The sequence below is a fragment of the Muntiacus reevesi genome, chromosome 22 (assembly GCF_963930625.1).
Source record: "Muntiacus reevesi chromosome 22, mMunRee1.1, whole genome shotgun sequence".
In the NCBI taxonomy this organism is placed as follows: Eukaryota; Metazoa; Chordata; class Mammalia; order Artiodactyla; family Cervidae; genus Muntiacus; species Muntiacus reevesi.
In genome coordinates this window covers 14,764,391-14,785,831 of record NC_089270.1, presented here as the reverse complement: position 1 = coordinate 14,785,831, position 21,441 = coordinate 14,764,391, and the positions used below count along the sequence as shown (strand labels likewise).

Here is a 21,441-nt window from a genome sequence, read left to right as displayed (position 1 = left end):
TGTGTATGTAATTTTTTTCCCCTTCACAAAAGGGAAAAAAAACAGGCCTGCAAAGAAAGACTGGGAAATAGCCTCTTTCTTCCAGTTCTTACATCTTCCCCTTTTCTTACATGTAATTATGAAAATTTGAGAGTAGTTTGAAGGGGTGGAAAAGGCTCCAACAACAAAGAGGACTGTTGCAAAACATTGTTTAGAGATTAATGTTTTAGACTGAAGGTCAAGGAAATATCAGTCACTTGTCTTTGAGAGGTTAAGCAATTCATTTTGTTGTTGTCTGAGTTTTCCATTTATTTATTATTTTATTTGTAAATCCAATTAGTCAATTACTTTAAGGAAGATATTATAATTTGATGACACCTTAATACTTTCACACGGTTTAAGTGAATACGAATTGAATATTTTTTAAGTGTAGCTAATGTACAATATTATATGTTACATGTGTACAATACAGTGTCTCACAGTTTTTAAAGGTTATACTCAAATAACATTTGAGCTTATAGTTATTATAAAATATTGGCTATCCTCCTTGTGTTTTATGATATATCCTTGTAGCTTATTAAAAAAAAAAAAAAGTTATTATTTGTTTGACTCCACCAGGTTTTAGTTGCAGCATGAAGGATCTTTGTTGTGACCTGTGAACTCTTAGTTGCAATAGGGATCTAGTTCCCTGACCAGGGATTGAACCGGGGCCTTCTGCATTGGGAGCGTGAAGTCTTAGCCACTGGACTACCAGGGAAGTCTCACTTGTAGCTTATTTTACACATAATAGTTTGTACTTCTTAATCCTCTGCTCCTAATTGCCCCTCTCCTCTACCTTCTCCCCACTAGTAATCACTAGTTTGGTCTCTGCATCTGTGAGTCTGTTTCTTTTTGGTTCTATTCACTAGTTTGTTGTAATTTTTAGATTCTATATATAAATGCTCTCATACAGTATTTGTCTTTCTCTGACTTAACTTCACTTAGCATAACGCCCACCAGGTCCACCCATGTTGCTGCAAGTGGCCAAATGTCATTTTTGATGGCTAAGTAGGATTCCATTGTATACGTATACTAGACATGTTCTTTATCCAGTTAGACATTGATTGACACTTAGGTTGCACCATATCTTGGCAACTGTAAATAATGCTGGGTTAGGCAAGTCTTAAATGTTCTATATTTTATAAAGCAATGTTTCTCAGACCTTAATGGGCATACAGATCACTAGTTCAGTTCAGCTGCTCAGTCATGTCCGACTCTTTGCGACCCCATGAACCGCAGCACGCCAGGCCTCCCTGTCCATCACCAACTCCCGGAGTCCACCCAAACCCATGTCCATTGAGTCGATGATGCCATCCAACCATCTCATCCTCTGTCCCCCTTCTCCTCCTGCTGCCCTCAATCTTTCCCAGCATCAGGGTCTTTTCAAATGAATCAGCTCTTTGCATCAGGTGGCCGAAGTATTGGAGTTTCGGGATTTTACTAAAATGCAGATGCTAATTTGGTAAATCTGGGATGGAACCTAAGAGTTTGCATTTCTAACAAGTATCCCATGCAGGGCACTGCAAGTCTGACTCTGTATCCCTCACTCAGAGGATCAAGGCTCAGAAGCAGAGACTCTCAAATGTGGCTGCACATTAAATCACCCGAGGACATTTTAACAAATACAGATGCACGGGTCCCCCTCCAGAGATTAACTGACTTGCGATGTGGCCTGAGTGTCAGGAATTGATCAGTCTCCCCCAGGTGATTCTCAGATGTGTAGCCAAGGTTGTAAACCACCGCCCAGTCTGGAGATTTGGTTTCATTAGTCCCCCACTGGCTCAGCAGAAAAGAAACCGCTTGCCAATGCAGGAGATGCCAGCAGTACCCCAGTATTCTTCCCTGGGCAATCCCATGGGTAGAGGAGACTGGCGGGCCACAGTCCATGAGGCCACACGGAGCCAGACACCACTTAGCCATTAAGCAACCCAGCCCATAGTTCACATCCAAGGGGAAGTTGTTGTTGGTCCAGAGGGGAAGTACCTGCCTTCAAAGTGATGTCCTCTGTGTGGGAGTTTTTTGTTTTGTTTTTTTTCTCTATTTGTCCCCTTTTCCTTTGAATCTCATGTTTTGAAAGAGTCCCTCTACCAAGCAAACTCCATTTAAAACAATTTTGTTTGTTTTTCTATTTTTAACTCAATCTGACCACATACAGTTGTCAGCTGGACTTCCGGATCAGCATGAGTTAACAACTGATGTTGCTACACTCAGTTGTCATGAGCTCCAGAAAAGCCCAGAGCAGAGTAAGTCATTCACACGCTTTCCATGGGCAAATATGTGATTTCCTTTGGCCTTTCAGAAATGTTGAAAATAGTTCACTGATCTCCAGTTGCTTCGTTGGTGGACCCAGGTCAGAGTCCAGGGACTGCATGATGAGAGAGTGTCTCAGGTTGGCTGTGTGGCGGGCATTCAGAGGCAGGAGGAAATCTTGCCTTCTACCCCTCCAGCAGAGTTCTTCACAGTTTGTTCCTTAATTATCTGCATTATCTTCTGGCTGCCTTTCCCGTAAACAAACATTCCCTTCAATCTCATCCAGCCTCATGACTTGATAGACATGAGAGTTAAGAGGTTTTAGTAGGTAAAGGGTGTGAAGGTAAGATATCAGAGAAGTCTTCTGGGAAGAACTGCCTTGGTTGGGATTTGTTCCTTGGTTGCTCAGTCAGTAAAGAGTCCGCCTGCAATGCAGGAGACCTGGGTTTGGTCCCTGGGTCAGGATATTCCCCTGTAGGAGGAAATGATGACCCACCTCCAGTATTCTTGCCTGGAAAATGCCATGGACAGAGGAGCCTGGCGGCCTACAGTCCTTGGGGAGTTGTAAGAGTCCAACATGACTTAGGGACTAAACCACCAGCACAGGGTGTCTCCAACTGGGAAAGAGGGGAAGAGGCATTCCTAGAAGACTCTGTGCAGAGATGGTGAAAAGTATCTGGCTGGAGGACTTTTGTGGTGATAGGGTGGGGAGGGGACTGAGGGAGGTTGGTGAATGAGAAAGAAAGCTACTGATGTTGGGCCAAATTGGGAAGGATATTAATTAGATGCCCCTGTAACAAGTTTATTCTTCAGCCGGAGGCAGGGAAGACACATTGTTTTTTTTTTTGTTTTGTTTTCCTTCTTTTTTTTTGGTGAGAGAGTAACATCTGATAAGTATTTTAGGAAAAATATATGCTTACAGTGGGACTGAAGGCTGAGTGGGGGGAGACTTGGCAAAGGAAATACTTCTTACTAAGCTATTGAAAAAGTATGATGATGTATGCAGAACCTGAACGAAGAGAATGGTAGATGTTCTGGAAAGACTGAAAGGCATTATGGTTATTTCAAATTTCCAGTAGGAATCAGATGATGGAAGACTCAGCGAATTGCTACAATATTGACTCATTAAATATGAGTTGGTAGGTTAAGGATATGTACTGTGGGCCATAGAGCAGTGGTATCTAGACTTGAGTGTGAAACACAATCACCTCGAGGGCTTGTTGGACCACACCCACCAAGTTTCTGCTTCTGTAGGTTTGGGTGGGGCCTGAAAGTTAGCAAAGGAATGCAGGCCTGGAGTAGCAAAGGAACCCAAAGAAACAAATGGAAGACAGAGAGCAAGCTGATAGAACTTCAGCCCAGCCATATCAGTAATTAAGATAAATGAATAAACATATCAGGTAGAAGGCAAAGATACAGCGGACTCGGTTTTCAGTTCAGTTCAGTCGCTCAGAAGTGTCGACCCTTTGCAACCCCATGGACTGCAGTCCGCCAGGTTTCCCTGTCCATCACCAACTCCTGAACTTGGCTCAGATTCATGTCTGTTGAGTTGGTGTTGCTCTCTAGCCATTTCAGCCTCAGCCACCCCCTTCTCCTTTTACCTTCAGCCTTTCCCAGCATCAGGGTCTTTTCCAATGAGTTAGCCCTTTGCATCAGGTGGCCAAAGTCTTGGCGCTTCAGCTTCAGCATGTCCTTGCAATGAACATTCAGAGTTGATTTCCTTTAGGATTGACTGGCTTGATCTCCGTGCAGTCCAGGTGACTCTCAAGAGTCTTCTCCAGCACCACAATTCAAAAGCATCATTTTTTTTTTTTTGGCCCTCGGCCTTCTTTAAAGAAGTTTTCCTTGGAGATATGCAAACAGGCCAGTTTAGGAGGAGAAAGCTCATTCTTGCATGGGGAAGTGGATTAGATGATCTCCTTAGGTCTCCTTTCTGGAGTTAAGATTTGGTCATAGTTTATTTTCTACAATAATGATAAATTATTACATTGCAAAAATGATAAGTTAATAAATAACAATACAGATAAATGTTCATTTTATAATACTTAGAATACTTTTAAATGCCCAGAATAAGAAAAGTCATTCCATCCTTCCAGCCAGGCATACCTGTAGCTAGCCTTTGGTACAGAGACCCACTCAGTCTTTTGGATACACAAATTTATTTTCAAGTTTGATGAAGTGGGTTCATAACAAGTACACTGTATAACAACCTTTCTTTAACCTTATACTATATTTTTTCATGTCATAAAATATTTTTGTAAAACGCAAGGATAAAAGCATTCTCAACCCAGGAGGAGAAAAAGCATTTTGAGACTGATTAAATCTATACAGCTAGTCTCAAAATGCTTGTTCTCTCCTGGGCTGAATATGCTTCTGCATGTTCCCCTGATCTGCTAATTGAAAGTCCTCTGAATTCTGACTTCTGCTTTTATTCCCAAGAATGGAATCAGCTAACCATAAAGAAGGCAGAGTGCCAAAGAACTGACACTTTTAAACTGTGGTGCTAGAGAAGATTCTTGAGAATCCCTTGGACTTCAAGAAGATCAAACCCATCAATCCCAAAGGAAATCAACCCTAAATATTCATTGAAAGGACTGATCCTGTTATGCTGAGACTTCATACTTTGGCCACCTGATGCAAAGAGCCGACTCATTGGAAAAGACCCTGATGCTGGGAAAGATTGAAGGCAGGAGGAAAGGGGGGTGGCAGAGGATGAGATGGTTAAATAGCATCACTGATTCAATGGACATAAATTTGAACAAACTCTGGGAGATAGGGAAGGTCAGGGAAGCCTAGCATGCTGCAGTCCCTGGAGTTGGAAAGAGTCCGGCAAGACTTAGTGACTGAACAACAATAACCCCTCCCCCCCATCCCTTCTCCAGTGAAGACTGTCCCCTCCCTGTCTAGAGAAACCACCCTTTGTAGATCCAAGCAGCAGCTCAGTTTGAATGATGGGTGGCTCTTGGCATTTCTGAGGTGATAACGTTTCACTAAGTGAATAATCCTTTCAGGACAGCCTCCCAAAGTGCCTTTTTTTATACCCAGGAAAGTGTTTTTGGGTAGCTGGGAAGAATGAACTTGGCTTTGTGGGAAGAGGTTTGTGTTGGAGTTACAGTTCTGGAGGGTCACTGATGTTTTTGTCCAAGATAGCATACAGACGGAGAGATAAGGGACATTTTCTAGCATCTTATATTGGTTCCTGGATGCATGAGCAGAAAGAATTATAAAACACAATGAGTTCCTCCCAAATAGAGAGAGAGGTATCATGTAAGTCCACAGAGGAGAGTTTTGAGGAAGTTGGGATCACAAAGCAAGCTGACCACTGTTTGTTTAGGAAGTTTGGCCGTGATGGCAGGAGATTGGGCAGTAACTTGTAAGGATAAGAGACTGATGTATGGGGGAAACAGCCGATTCTAGAGAAAGCTGTGGCAGAGAAAATAGGTGAGCCTGGAGCCTCGTAGTACCAGAAAGTGAGGAAGTGCTTAAAAGGCAAAACAGATGGAAGCAATCAAAGGGATCAGGAGCTGATGGGAAAGGGCTTCCAGTGGCCAGAGCCAGAACAGTCTGAGCAATAAAACCCAGGGTAGGGTACTGGGTTATAGCCCAAAGGATGAAGTAAGTATCTATGAGTATATGCTATACTGGGGCTTCCCTGGTGGTTCAGACTGTAAAGAATCTGCCTGTAATGTAGGAGACTCAAGTTCGATCCCTGGGTTGGGAAGATCCCCTGGAGAAGGGAATGGCTACCCATTCCAGTATTCCTGCCTGGGAAATCCCATGGACAGAGAAGCCTGGAGGGCTACAGTTCATGGAGTTGCAAAGAGTCGGACAGGACTGAATGACTAACACTTTCGACTTAGCAACTGAGCAACAACATGCTCCTTATTTGTAAGGTAAATTGGGTTCATTAGCTGGTCCAGTTTGAGTGAACCTTCGGGGCCAAGGATTCTTCACCTGAAGTCTATGGAGCCTCCGATCCTCCCCAAGTGGGCTGCATGGGGACCTTAAACATCAAAGTATAACAAATATTGTGTGTATGGGTCTGTATCCTCAAATCTCATCAGGAAGCCAGGGAATTCTGTGCCCCCAAAAGGTTAAGAATGTCTTTTGTTCAGTTTCATTCGATACAATGGTGTTTTCAAAACACTTGGAGAAAATCACGCCCACGTGCGTACTGCAACTTCTTCAGCCACAGGCAGTATCCAATTCCAGAATCACTTCTCCCGCACTTTCCTATAGTTTTGTTAGAACTATTACCAATCGAGTGTAATCCCACTTCAGTTTCAAATTACCCTCAGTAATTTACATTACAAATGACTTCGAGAGCTCTGGGAATGTCAGGTGTACTGGTGATCTGTTGACTTCGTATTTCCTTGCATGTGAATATTTGCTGTATTCTTTCATTTCCTCCTCTTTAGTGGATTAGAACAGCAGAGTTCACGGGGAAAATGTAATTTTAATATAAGTGATTTTACATTACTAGCCAATGGTAAATGGAAATTTTGTGAGTAAATGCCATTATGCAGTATTGTTTCTGCTGCTTTTATATGTCTAATACCAATTTAAAGCATAGATGATCATGGTTGGTATTTAGAATAACTGTGAGAAAGATGGGCTAACAGGTAACCCATTGCCTGTTAACTTAAATAATGTTTTTCTTTTGAGAAAATCAAAACTATTTCCAAAATTAAAAACTTTAGTAAGAGAAATAGCGTTATGCACATCTCTTTACTGTCTAGCTTAATAGAAGACAGCTGGATTCTCATATCTGTTTCTGAATTCAGTGTGTTGCAGTGTTATTTTGGTTGAAATCTATGAAGAAAATGAGAAAATGTAGCCTCACACAGGAAAAGGAGGAGTACTTTAATACCTTTTTTGATATTATATCAAAACTCTACAATCATAGTTTCCTAAAGGTTAGTTGCAGTGTAGAATCTGGAGTCATTTCATTGAGCTATTTTTAAACTTTCATATATTAAAATTCATTGGTCTTTCCTGCATTTTCAGTGGATCTTTTACCCATACATGATTTTGTACTATTTAGAAAATTTTGGTCACTAGGTTAGGCAGGTCTTCTAAAGCCACATTCCTTACTGTCCTTATCTCATCAGGGATGTCTTTAAGTATTGGGAAGCTGTCAAGCTCAACATGACAGGTGTCAAGTTTTCCAAAATGCTTCAAAACTCAAATTTTATCATTGGCAATAAATACTGTCAGTTGTTTTCCTGGAAGAAACACTCATTTTGTTCACTTTTGTGAAAATGAGTGCCAGATAACAAATCAGTCAGTCAGTTCAGTTGCTCAGTCAAGTCCGGCTCTGTGACGCCATGAACTGCAGCACGCCAGGCTTCTCCAGGAGTTTGCTCAAACGCATGTCTATTGAGTTGGTGATGCCATCCAATCATCTTGTCCTCTATTGTCCCCTTCTCTTCCTGCTTTCAATCTTTCCCAGCATTAGAGTCTTTTCTAACGAGTCGACTCTTCAAATCAGGTGGCCAAAGTATTGGAGCTCCAGCTTCAGCCTCAGTCCTTCCAGTGAATACTGAGAACTGATTTCCTTCAGGATTGACTGGTTTGATCTCCTTGCTGTCCAAGGAACTCTCAAGAGTCTTCTCCAACACCGCAGTTCAAATGTATCAATTCTTTGGCGATTAGCCTTCTTTATGGTCCATCCCTTACATCCATACATGACTACTTTCCCATTTTGTCACAAAGAACACCAAAATGACCTGTACGCAAGGGTCAAGATTTAATAAAAGTAGTAATCCCTGCTGGTCGTTTCATTAAGGAATATGTAAAGGAAACACTTTTTTTTTTTTTTTAAAGCTGCTAATGTGTGGTGAAGAGCCACTGCCTTGTTGAGTGATAAGGCTCCAGCAGTTTCCCCACAATTGCTTTTGCACCCTCAGTGCAAATGTCAGCACAGTGAAAAGGACAGTGTCTTTGTGTTCGTCTAAAAATAGCTGTGACCTTTGAGAAGGTCTCAGGGACGCCCGGGAGACCACGGATCCCACTTTGAGAACCACTATAAAGATGCCTTTGTGCCTTCCTCCTGCCTCATCAGCCCCCACCCCACAGCCTTGCAGTTTTCAGGCAGATGGCAACATTTCTCTATGCATGGCTCCTTAGCAATACAGTCTGGAGTAGCTCTGCGAGTTTGGTGCCATCGTCATGATTCTGGGTGGCAGGGGGACATGCATTTAAGTTTTCAGCCCCCTACAGCGTGCTGCTGGTCCCCAGCGAGATGCTGAAGCCCACCGTTCCCCATGTCCAGCGACGCTGTCTCCTGCTTAGCTCTAGGCAGAGTTTAAATGCCTTCCCTGGTTCCCTTAGTAGGACACGGTTTCGTTTGTACTTACAGCGTTTAATATATTGTCGACTTGCATCCTAAGTTATTTTCTAAAAACTGGTCAGTTCCTTAGTGACTTCTTTCAGTGCCAAACGAGTTGTTGTTGCCTTTTCGTGTCTGCATGTTGTCCAGTAACAGAGAGGGCGTTTTGTAAACGTTTGTTTCAGTGAAACGAAATCAAAACTGAAAGCCGACAAGTCAAACAAGTGTGCGGCAGTCGCACATTTCCTGACTGCAAGCGCTGGCACGATCAAAAGCGAACTTGGTCTGCTGCTTTGGGGGTTTCTTTGTTTTGTAATTCTTGGTTCACTTCAGGTTCTGGGGCCCCAATATTCAACACTGGTTCAAACCAGGGCCGGAGTTCGGAGCGCCGGGGTATTGAGTGTTCCGGCCGTGTGTGTACATTGTTAAAACCTTGGCAGGAGAGCGGTCGCCAGGAGCCCGCAGGCGGGGCTCGGCTGCGAGCGGGCCAGCTGGGCTGCATCGGCACTCGGGGCTCGGCGCCCCCGCCCGGCGCAGCCTCGGGCTCGCCCGGCCGAGCGCCCTGCCCTTTTAAGGAGTCGGGCCGTACCACCAGAACTTTGTGGGCGGGGGTGTCCGCGCGAACTCGGACAACTCGAGGTGAGCCCAAGGACGGTTTCTTTTCCCTTGCGAACGCGGGCCGCCGTGCCAGCGCCGCTCGGCGGGAGCTGCGCGCTGGTGGGCCTGGCGCCGAGGGAACCCGCGCGGCGTCCCTTGCTCCGGCGTCGCCCGCCGGGATCGCGGTCGCTCTCGGCTTCGGACGCGACGCTCCCCCGGCCGGTCCGGAGTGGAGCGCGCCTGCAGAGGCCCCAGTGCCCGGATGTCTATCAGGATTAGCGCGAGCCAATACGCTCGGAGCCGGAGGCTGCGCTGAGGACGCCCGGGCTCGAGGAGCAGGTAGTCCCGTCACCTCGGGGAGTCGCGCTGGGGAAGCGTCCCCGCCCGGCCCCGGCAAATGGTGAGCGCGGCGCCGGCAGGAGGGCCGCGGCTTGGAGGCGCTGATGGACGGGAGACCTTGAGCTCTACAGACTGAATTATGGCAGCCCAGTCAAGGTAAGGCAGGCACCGAGAGAAACTTTTCCAAATGTGTGTGAGCGGCGAGGGGGGTGGAAGGTTGCAAGAGAAGGGCTGGGGTGCCGTGAAGAAGACGGGCAGGAAGCAGCTTTGTCATTGCTTTCTCATCGTTATTTATGTCAGATTTTAAAAAATAAAAAAAAAAGTCTGGAGAACGTACGAGACCATTTCTGCAGAGGAGAGGAAGAGGGGTCGAGTTAAGGATCAAGTTAGATTTCTCTCCTATGCCCCCCACCCCCAATTATTTTCAGGGAAATCAAGTTGGCTTAACCTGTCTGCCGTTGCCCAAATCATCCTTTAGTTTCTTTGTGCACCTCCTTTAGGTTCTCCTGATTTTTCCCCCCTCCCTCTGGTAATGCCTCGAGCAGCATTTTGGAAATCAGTTAACGCGAAACAGTTCGCCTTGGGGGTTGGTGGTTGAGAATTTGCCTGGTAAGTGACTGGAAATTTTACTGCCAAAATGTACGATCGCACATAAAACGGCACAGCTTTCGTGAATCTGCTGAGTAGGCAAAGACCAGGAATGTACCGGGATTGGTGAAGGGAGAGGATAATGAACAGCAGTTGCTGTCAGAGGAACGCTATAGTAAGAACGTCCAACCCTGGCTTTCCCTGGTTACTTTTTTTTTTTTTTTTTTTTTTCCCTTTTGGTAAATGAGCCTTTAAGAGTGATGACAAGGCATCAGTGATTATGAGATTCAGACTGCTGCGTGTGCTGTCATTTTAGTTGTGACAGCAATTGGGGCTAAAGGAGGCTTAAGAACTTAGATATGCCTTCTTTTTTAACTTTCAGTTTTATTAGAAAGTCCTTTGGTGTCACGTTTAAAATAATTGGAGGGCTCCTCAAGTTGCTTTTTGAGGTTGTAGAGTCATTTGGGGGAACCTTACAAGGCTAAACACAAGTCGGGTCTGAAGACCCAGATATGTCAGAGAAATAGATGCTTTCCTGTTGAAGTGTGGGCTTGACGAGTTTAAAATTTTTTCCTAAGAGATAGAACTTTCTAGGAAGGGAATTTCACTCTATAGAGCGTCTCCTATGTGCTTTGTATATAATTAATCCTCTTCTCTCAGTGGTTTATCCCCTGCCCCCATTTTATGGTTCTTTCTAAGAAGGAGGTTCTTGGGGCTGTGTTGTAGGAAAACTTTGCTGAGAAACTACAGTTGCATCTTTATTTTTTATTAGCCTTGACTGAAATGTAAACTGCCTGAAGGGTCCAGGGCATCAAAACCTTGGATTAAGACACTGTGATTAAGAAATTAAATAGTATCTAACCGCGCTCAAAGCTAGAAAGCAGTGATTTGAACTCAGGTGTGAGTGATTTCAGTGTCTGCGCCCTTAAACTAATGAAGAGTAAAATGAGGTAATAGCTAAATTGGACATGGCTGTGTGCCAGGCACAGCCGCTGTAATTGGATTACCTGGTCGACTCTTTGCAGTCACTTAAACAGGTAAGTACTTTCTCTTTTTCACATTTGTTCAGGAAACTAAGGCCCAGTCAGTCTTTTCTTGCTTGAGGTTACCCAGGTGGAGCAGTGCCCGGCTCCTGAGCGGCCTGCAGCGTTTCCTCGCTTCCAGGCTGCCTCTTTAATGCTGAGATGAGGTGTCAAAGGGGAGCTGCAGAGCCTCAATCTAAAAGCACAAAAAAGCAGTTTCTGCCAGAAGTACTCTGCTGCAAGATGTGGAAATCCGAGTTATCAGCATGGTCGTTCGGTTTGCTGGTGATGGAAATAGGAAGACTGTGCACATTCCGCTCTCCTACCTGGGCTTCAGGTGTGCCCTTGAGCTAGAAACAAAGCCTCAAGGCCATGGTGTCTTGTTTGCATTATGCCTGCATGTGGGAGTGTCTCTCACAAGTAGTAAACGTGCATTTTCTTTTCCATGTGTGTGCGAGCACGCACTCACATGTTCAGTTGTGTCCGACTCTTTGCCACCCCCATAGACTGTAACCTGCCAGGCTCCTCTGACCCTGAAGTTTTCCAGGCAAGAATACTGGAGTGGGGTGCAGTGCCCTCCTCCAGGGGATCTTTCTGACTCACCCAGGGATCGAACCCACATCTCTTGATCTCCTGGACTGGCAGGCAGGTTCTTTACCACTAGCTCGCAGATGGGAAGCCTTCTTTCTTTTTACCACATCAATAACTGTGTTTTACTTATTTTGTATTTCTTCTGCAGAGGGTCCAGAAATCATTTTAGTTATATTCATCGCAGATATAATCTGAATTTTGTTTTCATGCAATATTATATGATTGGGATTGTTCTAAACTGCTACTTACTCTTTAAAATTACTATCTTGTCTAACTCCCAGTGTTTCAGGACACTGAAAGATCAGAATTTATTTAACTTGCCTGTAGTTTATTGCTTTTATAAACTTTATATCGGAGTACAGTTGATCAACAATGTTGTGTTTCAGGTGTACCGCAGAGTGATTCAGTTGTGCATATACATGTATCTGTTCTTTTCATATTATTTTCCCATTTAGGTTGTTATGTAACTTTAAGCAGAGTTCCCTGTGCTATACAGTAGGTCCTTGTTGGTTATCCATTTTAAATATAGCAGTGAGTGCATGTCAATCCCAAACTCCCTAACTCTTCTTCCCCACCCACCCTCCCCCCCAGCCATAATATCGTTTTGTTATCTGTTTCTGTTTTATGTTCATTGGTTTTTTTTTTTTTTAAAGATTCTGCATGTAAGCAATATCATTTCTTTTTCTGTTTGACTTCACTCAGTATAACAGTCTCTAAATCCAACCATATTACTGTGAATAACATTATTTCATTCTTTTTAAAGGCTGAGTAACATTCCATTACACACACACACACATACACACACACACTATACACACACACACACACTATACATACACACACACACTATACATACACACCCAGGTGGCGCGAGTGGTAAAGAACCTGCTTCCAGTGCAGGAGACATAAGAGACATGAGTTTGATCCCTGGGTTGGAAAGATCCCCTGGAGATGGCATGGCAACCCACTCCAGTATTCCTGCCATGAGAATCCCATGGACAGAAGAACTAGCAGGCTTCGGTCCACAGGGTCGAAAAGAGTCAGACACGACTAATGGATCTAAACATTAATAGCTCAGCTTGTTCTAACCACAATAGTTTCACTGTGCACTGCTTAAATAATTTGTTTTCTGTTGTTTTTTGAGTAGAAGAAGTAGATGGAAACTTAGATGAAGTTGAATTTTGTAGCACTGGATGGTGTATGGCTAATTTTTCATGTGTATTTCTTCTCTGTAGTCAGCTCTTTAAGATACTGTCTCATATTTTTAGTGTCCCCTGCATAAGCTAGAAGTACTTTGAACGAAGGAGGGACTACTTAAGTTATCTTCTGGCTTCTGAAATTTCATCAGTTAAGGTTGCATAATCCTCTCCTTCACTTTAAGGCAGAAAGTAACAAATTGTTTTGTTTTGCTTTGTTATTTCTTCTGCTAGATATGGAAGACATTTACTGAATGAAAGGTCAATTGCCTAAGTTTTAAAAAATTAGATTTTCGGTCAGTATTTTGAGAACGTCAAATATATGGTTTGCCTTTTCAGAATTGTGGAGAAAGGCAGTTACTTAACAGTACAACATTGGTTAAAGCAGAGCATGCTCTATGCCTCCTCTCTCAGATCAGTGTGTGCAGTTCTTGGGAATCTATAAGCACAGCAGATACATTGATGACACTTTCTGTGAGAATTGTAACAAACTTGCTTCCTTTAATGTGAAATAGTTACAGACCATGGCTTTAGTTTCCAAATGCTGACCTGAAGCTCTTGGAAAGTATTTTCATAGGCCTATATATCCTGGCCCACCGTCTTTTGTGGACTGGTAAACCCTATGATGGGTAGGGGAAGGTATCCTATCAGTTTGTAGATCTATCCTTTTCTATGAGGATTAACTTGCCTTATATTGAGGAACGTGTTGATGGATAAAAGAGAAAAGAGGGCTTTGTTTGATTCTTCATCTCTGCTAACCCTTTCATTGAAGCAGTTCCTGAATATTAGAAAGGAATATATATGTATCTTCAGCTACCGGTAGGGATTAACTGGCTTTAAATGCACCTTGTGCTACCTGAGAAGCCCTGGCCCCCATCTCCAGGGTAGGGTGGGGTGGGGTGGGGTGCTCCAATGAGATTGGGGGAGTTGAACTTGCTTCTTTAGTAGAGTAGCCTCTAGTGGCTGAGAGCGTCTCAAAAAAAAAAAAAAAAAGAAAAGAAAAAAAATGTTTTCAGACAAACTGCAAAAGGAAATTAGGTTTAGTGAACTCTCCCACAGGTTTTTTGCTTGAATTTGCCTAAAGTTAATGACGTTTAAAAAAAAAATAACAGAGGAAAGTCAGATTGTTCCCAAGATTATTATGAAGCTGGTTTCTGGTGGATCTCTGAGTATGGTGGGGGAAGTTTTCCATTGCAAAAGGCAAGGCCCTTAAACTGGTATGGAACCAGTTTTGCCCCATCCTCTGCCCCTACCCCCAATTTATGAGCTTTGTAAAGATTACCTTGGAAGAAAATTCATGAAAGCAAAAAAAAAACCTCTGATTAAATATGAGCAAATATCAAAGAAAAATGTTTGGTGTTTTGGAAAGTGCAGTTCAAGGAAGTGATTTCAAGAGGGAAATAATTTATGCAGTATTTTGACCCAGTGAATGTCTTCATTTTTTCCCTTATGACACCATTGTAAACTGTGTCCTTGACAGAAGAGAAACAGACAGGTCCCTTAAGTGATTTCCTTCTAGTCCATCCTGAGAGCCCAACTGAGCTTCTTGACTCAGACGACAGGTTCATGATGAAGGTGATAGGAGAATTGAGTCTTTTTTTTTTTTTTTTAATTAGCTGATTTATGGGGATCTTCTTTGGCAAAATGGACTCAAGTGGTCTCATGAGAGTTAGGGGATTCCATACTGTACCATGAAAAGGTGTTTACTAACTGGTTCTGTATTCTTTTGAAAATGGAATTCAGTGAATGCTTCATTTAAGCAACTTAAATTTCAAATATATTCATTATCTTAATCATCGATAAGAGAAATCACCCTCATCTGGGTACTGTCACTTGTTTTGAGCATGCGAATCTACGTGTTTACTTAATAGCTGTAAAATGGAGGAATTATAAAGCTGGTTAGCTTCATAACTGCTTTGAGTTGTAACACACAACTTGATAGCTTCTAAATATCTAAACTCAGTTTTCCGTTAGCAAAGCTCTCCATTTCATTTGCTTCCCAAGATAGGACAAGAAGTCTATTTCCAAAATCTGTCCTCTGAAAGGGGAAGTCCTGTATGTGACATGGGGGTGAGAAAGGCCTACCGGCTACAGTATATTCTGACTTTACCTCCCATACCAGTTGGAAATAGAGCCGGCACCTTGAGGACAACTTGTCTTGACTCAGAAGTACAAATGTACCAAGCTTGGGTATCATTACCTCTCGGTTGTGTTTCAGTTACATTTTATTGATATGGGGTGGGTGCATAACTTTTACAGCTTAAATGGTTGCCTATCCTTTTTCCTTCAGTTAAAAAAAAAAAAAACGGGGGGGAGCCAGATGGTGGTATTCTAGCTTTGCTTCAGATTGTTCTTCATTTTATTTTTTAAAAGTTATTTATTTCTGGCTGTGCTGGGTCTTCGTTGCTTGTGCAGTTTTTCTCTAGTTGGCAGCAAGTGGGGGCTCCTCCTGGTTGCTGAGTACAGGCTCTAGGTGAGCGGGCTTCAGTAGCTGCAGCATGCAGACTCAGTAGTTGTGACACGAGAGCTTAGTTGCTCTGCAACGTGTGGGATCTTCCCGTGGCAGGTATCAAACCCATGTCCCCTGCTTTGGCAGGCATATTTTAATCCACCGTGCCACAAGGAAAATCCCCTTTCATTCATTTTTGTATGAATTTAAATATGTTCCTTTGCTTGAAATAAAATAGCAACTAGAAGGCAAAATGATACATTGCTCGAGTATGTCTGTGACTTCCCTGATGGCTCAGATGGTAAAGCGTCTGCCGGCAATGCAGGAAACCCAGGTTTGATCCCTGGGTTGGGAAGATCCCCTGGGGTAGGAAATGGCAACCCACTCCAGTACTCTTGCCTGGAAAAATCCCATGGACAGAGGAACCCGGTAGGCCATATTCCATGGGGTCCCAAAGAGTAGGACACGACTGAGCGACTTCACTTCACTATGTCTGTAGCAGATGACGTTTAGCTTTAGGCCCTAGGGGAGGTGGGTGGATAAGATTTATAACTTTTGGTGTTAATGCCCTTGGAGACCCAAAAGTAAAAATTAACTTTAATAACCATCCCAGCACTGACTTTTTGTGTCTTGGCAGTGATCAGTGTTGAGAATCTTGCCCCTGTGCAAACTTTCCCCTTTTCCTATCTACCCACAGCAAGTTAAAGCTTAACCTGATGGCCACAAAGCCAGCCGACTTAATATCCTGCGAGTCTTTTTCTCTGGTGAACGTCTGTTGTTTTCTTGCATTGGTTTATTGGCTTCTTTTTTAATTTAACCAGATTGGGACTTCTGTCAGGTTCTTAAGGCTGTTACTCAAAGCAGTAATTTGACGTCAGATTTAATATATTAAGAGGAAATCCCAGTAGTGACAGCTTGTCACAAGGAACTGCAGCAAACAGAAGGGGGAAATAGATTGTATTTCTATTGACAGCTAAATTGTCTTGATTTGGGGATTAGGTATTGTGTTTCCAGAGGGACACCCACAGTTCCCCCACGTCCTGAAAGTGCCAAGGATTGTCCTTCCTCCCCCTTGGCTCATGTGACGGTGAACGCCTGGAGGCCTGTGGGCCACTTGATCCTTTGTTTGGGTGGGCTGGGGAGAGTTCAGGAGATGACTCTTGAGTCACTGGCTTGCGGGTGTTTTACCCACAAAGAATCTTGTCTTTCTTTCCAGTATTGCTTACTGCTTGGTCGAGCAATGAAACACATAAAAGTGAAGGAATATTTTAGGGGCAGGGTGGTTATATTCAGCTCAAGTTTCTCAAACCAGACTAGACACAAGAAACACCACGAGAGCTTCTTAACAGGCAGATTCTACACTCCCCCCATCCTCACCCAGAGATTCCTAGTGGGTAGGTCCAGGGTTGAGCTTGGGTAGAGGAGCCCTGGTGGGTCTGAGGTCAGAGGCCCACCTACCACTCTTGGTGAAATCGGGTGTGTGTGAGGGAGATACAGTGTCATATAAACTATATCATGTAATGCCGTTACATTCTGATTTAATATATATTCATCGGTACACGTGTTCCCCCTTCCCCCCCATTGAAATAGACAAGAGGTTGGTACAGAAGGAAGATGTCTACTTTTATAAATTTATGTACCAATTACAAACTCTGTTAGTTGAAATGTCCAAATGCACCTATATTTAAAACATGAAAAGGGAGATACCAAGAAGCAACCTCCAATGTTTGCTCAAGCCGAGCTTTCCCAAGAATTACTTCTTAAGGACCTGGTTACCTAATCAACCCTTTCATGTCTGCTCTGGGCTCCCTCCCCAAACTGCTAATTCCATGCCCCACCCTCCTCACCCCCCACCCCCGTCCAGTCAGGTGGCAGTTGTTTTTGGTCCCAGGGAAAAAGTTATAACTGAGTCAGTTGTACAAGTGAGTCAGTCAATCACATCTCAGCTTTTGAAACTGAAATAAGTTTGGTTCCCGGCCCCCCCCGCCGCCCCATTTTAAGCAAGAGCATCACCTAGGTGTTCTGTCCTCAAGTAAAGAATCTGCAACAAAAATTTTTAAATGGAACTCCTCTGGAAAGTAAATGTTAAAATTACAACAGAAGTCAGCTCCTGTAACAAAATTCAGGAAACGCTTTCTGGTATGTGGGTGTTGGAACTTTTCAATTCTTGGAACTTTCCTTCAGGAAACTGTCCTGTCAAAAGCAGAGCAGTTGATAAAATATGAAGCTCAATTCACAAAGTATTGTGCAGTATAATTAAATTTTGATGGGGGGCATATGTTTTGGTGGTGGTGCAAGAGCTGAGACTGCCCTATGGCTTTCAACCTGGGTAACCGTGCATCTGGGTAACTTGTTAAATTGTTTTCCTCTCCCCATTCTCTTTGCTTTAAAAATACAGGTGTACCTGATTTGCTCGGGATGTGAATTTATGGAAACTGGTATAAAATTAACCAGTTCCCATTGTTTTGTGTGAAAGTATGAAACCTGTTTTCTATCCAGCTTTGCAGGAGTTACATATTTTTGTCTCATGATTGACAAAATAATATATATATATATATTTTAACCTTCAATATTTGTAAGTGAGATGATCTACCTAGTAAGGTGGTAACTTTAGCTACTAAAACACTGATAAAAATTTGAGTTCATGATCTTAGGATTTTAAGTTTGTGTTGTTGTTTTTTTTTTAAGGAAAATAACTTCTTGTTGAGTTAATAGACCATTTAAAATAGGATTTTTTTTTTTTTTATTAAAAACACTTATTGTTTCAAAGTTCTAGACAGTGAAACAGGAGCTAACACTCTCATTTTATGTTTTTTTCCAAGTAATTTTGACATAGCATTTACATTTTCGGTAATTACAATTTTTCGTATTTTTTTATATGATTTTTTTTTATACGATTATTCTCTTATTTATTTTCTTTCTGTTATAGTCTGTATATCTGCCTTTTTCTCTCAACTCCCTCTTAGAGCTCAGGCATACTTGTGCTAGCTCTCCATTAAAAAAAAAAAAACAGACTGTATGAATACAAACTTTGTACCACATGGAAAAAATCAGGCAGCAACATTTACTAACATTAGGATACTTAAAGGGTAGAAGGAAACCCAGTATGTTACATTTGTTTCACAATGAGGCTCTGCTACCTGAAGATATAGAGATGAATAAACAGTGTGGTCTGTGTCACTTGGTTTCAGTAAACTTCAGAGTAAATCAGTTAAACTTAATTTTTTTTTAAAGTCGAAACTGCCCGGAAGACAGAAAGCCCTAGATGGGAAGTAATAAAAGATTGAATTTGATCATTTCTATCATATTGCTGGTAATGTAGGAGTTTTGTTTTAACCCTCATGACAGGGACCTATTCTTACAGACATCTTACAAACATTTTAACAGTCCTTTTTTTTTTTTGAGGATAAAGTGAAAATCATTAGATTTACTTCATGTGAGTTTAATTTGTGGGCTTTTAAAAGTCTTGACAGTTGTTATGATTAGCCAAGAATGAAACTTGGTTTCTATTTGAGGTTACCCGTAATTCAGTGGTGAAACCCCTAAGCTAATGGTATTTATTATTTTGAAGACCAAAGTAGAAGCTTCTCCACTCCTTTTGGTCTTTTGGGTATCATGGTAAGTGACTTTTTTTTTTTTTTTTTGGCAAGTGGATAGGGGTTAGCTTTAATCAAAGCATATTCACTATCACCCAGATCTTTCATCCCCCATGTTACTTCTCATTTTATGGATGCTTCTTCCTAGCCCAAGGTTTTTTCCCCTCTCTCTTTACAACCTTGAGACATATACTGCAGATCTTAAAATTTGACCTTTTCAAGTGATTTTTAGTTTCTTTACTGAATAATGCAATTGTTTCCATTAATCAATTTTAGAACATTTTATCTCCCCTCATGCCCCATCCAACCATTAATCTACTTTTTGTCTGGGTGTAAATTTGCCTTTTGTGGGTGCTTCATGTGCATGGAACCTTGTCCTTTTTTGCACCTGGCTTTTTTTCATTCATGTAATTTTTTGAAGTTTCTCTGTGTCATGGCAGGTGTCAGTAGCGCTGTCCCTTTAATCGCTGTATGATTCATTCCATTGTGTGGATAGGATAGACTTGTTTCTAGCGTTTTGCCTTTTTTTTGTTGTTTTTTGGTGGAGGTGGGGTATTTGAATAATGCTGCTCTGAATATTTGCAGGTCCTTTGTGTAGATTGTTTTTCTTGTTTAGAAGTGGAATTGTTGGGTCTTACGACAGTCTTGTGCTTAACTTTCTGGAGAAACCACCAAACTGATTTTCAAAATATATGCTCACCCACAGCCCATTCATTTGAATTCTTGTGAGTTTATGTACTGTCTTCATGGTCTGCTGTGGTTGTGTCTGTGAAAGTAGTGGTTCTGAGATGTGATTGGTTTTGCATTTGATTATTAGTAAATGTTTTAAATTTGTATATGACTTAAAAACACAAGTTTTTTTTTTCCTATAAAAGAAATCCCTTTGGTATTTCTTAAATTGATTGGGTTATTTGATAAAGAAACTTATCAAGGAATGTTTCAGTTCAGTTGCTCAGTCATGTCCAACTCTTTGCAACCCAATGGACTGCAGTACGCCAGGCTTCCCTGTCCATCACCAACTTCCGGAGCTTGCTCAAACTCATGTCCATTGAGTCGGTGATGCCATCCAACCATCTTCATCCTCTGTCATCCCCTTCTCCTTCTGCCCTCAATCTTTCCCAGCATCGGGGTCTTTTCCGGTGAGTCAGCTCTTCACATCAGATGGCCAGAGTATTGGAGTTTCAGCTTCAGCATCATTCCTTCCAATGAATATTCAGGACTGATCTCCTTTAGGATGGACTGGTTGGATCTCCTTGCTGTCCAAGGGACTCTCAAGCGTCTTCTCCAACACCATAGTTCAAAAGCATCAATTCTTTGGTGCTCAGCTTTCTTTATACTCCAATATCCGTACATGACTACTGGACTATTTGGTTTTCTTTCAGCATTCCTTTTTTTTTTTTTTTTTCTTTACCAGTATGAAAAGGAATATTGAAAGAAAACCAAATTTAAAGCATCAACTGTTGTTAAAATTGCAGAAGAAAGTTCCAACCAATACTCAAATATCACACATATATAGGATATATGGTATATATGTGTGTGTGTGTGTGTATGTGTGTGTATATATATATCTCAAATATGTAATAAAGGATAAATATGCATCCTTTCTTTCATAACTACAAAATGGCCCTAGAAGTTGTTACTTCAGTGCACTTAGTAAAAAAAAAAAAAAATTCAGGCAGAAATTGGCTTGTCTCGTTTAGTACACCCTCGCATGCAAAGATACGTTAATGAAATGAAGCTTCTGGAAATTATTAGAATTGGGTTCCTGACAGGAAAGGTGGTGTCCACGTGCCTTCAGTTGATGGTGTGCTCCAACCTTCCAGAAAAGATAGACCTATTTTACAAACAGAAATATTTCACGACATGCTCCAAAGTTGTCTGTATGTGCGTGTGTGATGGTAGTGACAGCGGTTCTGGGAAAACAAAAACAAAAAAAGCTGTGAGGCCCTGCTTCGCTCGCTGTCTGCTGCGTGGCTGCCTTGACTGAATGAATTTGCCCGCTGTGTTTTTCTACTTTGGAGGCATCAGTGCGTTATGGGATGGTATCAGAATTCACTGCTTCTGGGTGTTAATTTTTACCTACTTAAAGATTGTGTGTGTGTGTGTGTGTGTGTGTGTGTGCGCGCGTGCACGCTCAGTGGCCTCTGACTCTTTTGCAACCCCGTGGACTGCAGCCCTCCAGGCTCCTCCGTCCATGGGATTTCCCAAGCAAGAATACTGGAGTGGGTTGCCCTTTCCTCCTCCAGGGGAGCTTCCTGAAGGGACTGAGCCTCAGCTCTTGTGTTTTCTGCACTGGGACGTGGATTCTTTGCCACTGCGCCACCTGGGAAGCCCACTTAAAGATTACCCATCAGTATTAACAGCTTAGTGACTGTGGCCGATTCCCATGCATGGACAGCGCTTTTAGCATTGGTTCTCTGTATCCTGAACTGATGGAGCCTCACTGTTCACACCGAGCCAGCAT

At 42.4% G+C, this 21,441-nt stretch overlaps 1 protein-coding gene across 7 annotated transcripts in view; it reads left to right on the top strand.

The window, feature by feature from the left end:
- The window catches only part of AFF1 (ALF transcription elongation factor 1), a 197,990-nt gene that overhangs the window by 48,653 nt on the left and 127,896 nt on the right, over positions 1–21,441 (top strand). For 2 of the 7 annotated variants that reach the window (XM_065914634.1, XM_065914633.1), the window contains exon 1: positions 9,274–9,691. The exons of the other annotated variants lie outside the window; for them this stretch is intronic. In XM_065914634.1, the coding sequence (XP_065770706.1) occupies positions 9,675–9,691 (17 nt within the window). In that variant the 5' untranslated portion in view covers positions 9,274–9,674. Of the gene's footprint in view, positions 1–9,273; positions 9,692–21,441 lie in introns of those variants that run through there. 7 annotated transcript variants of the gene reach the window in all.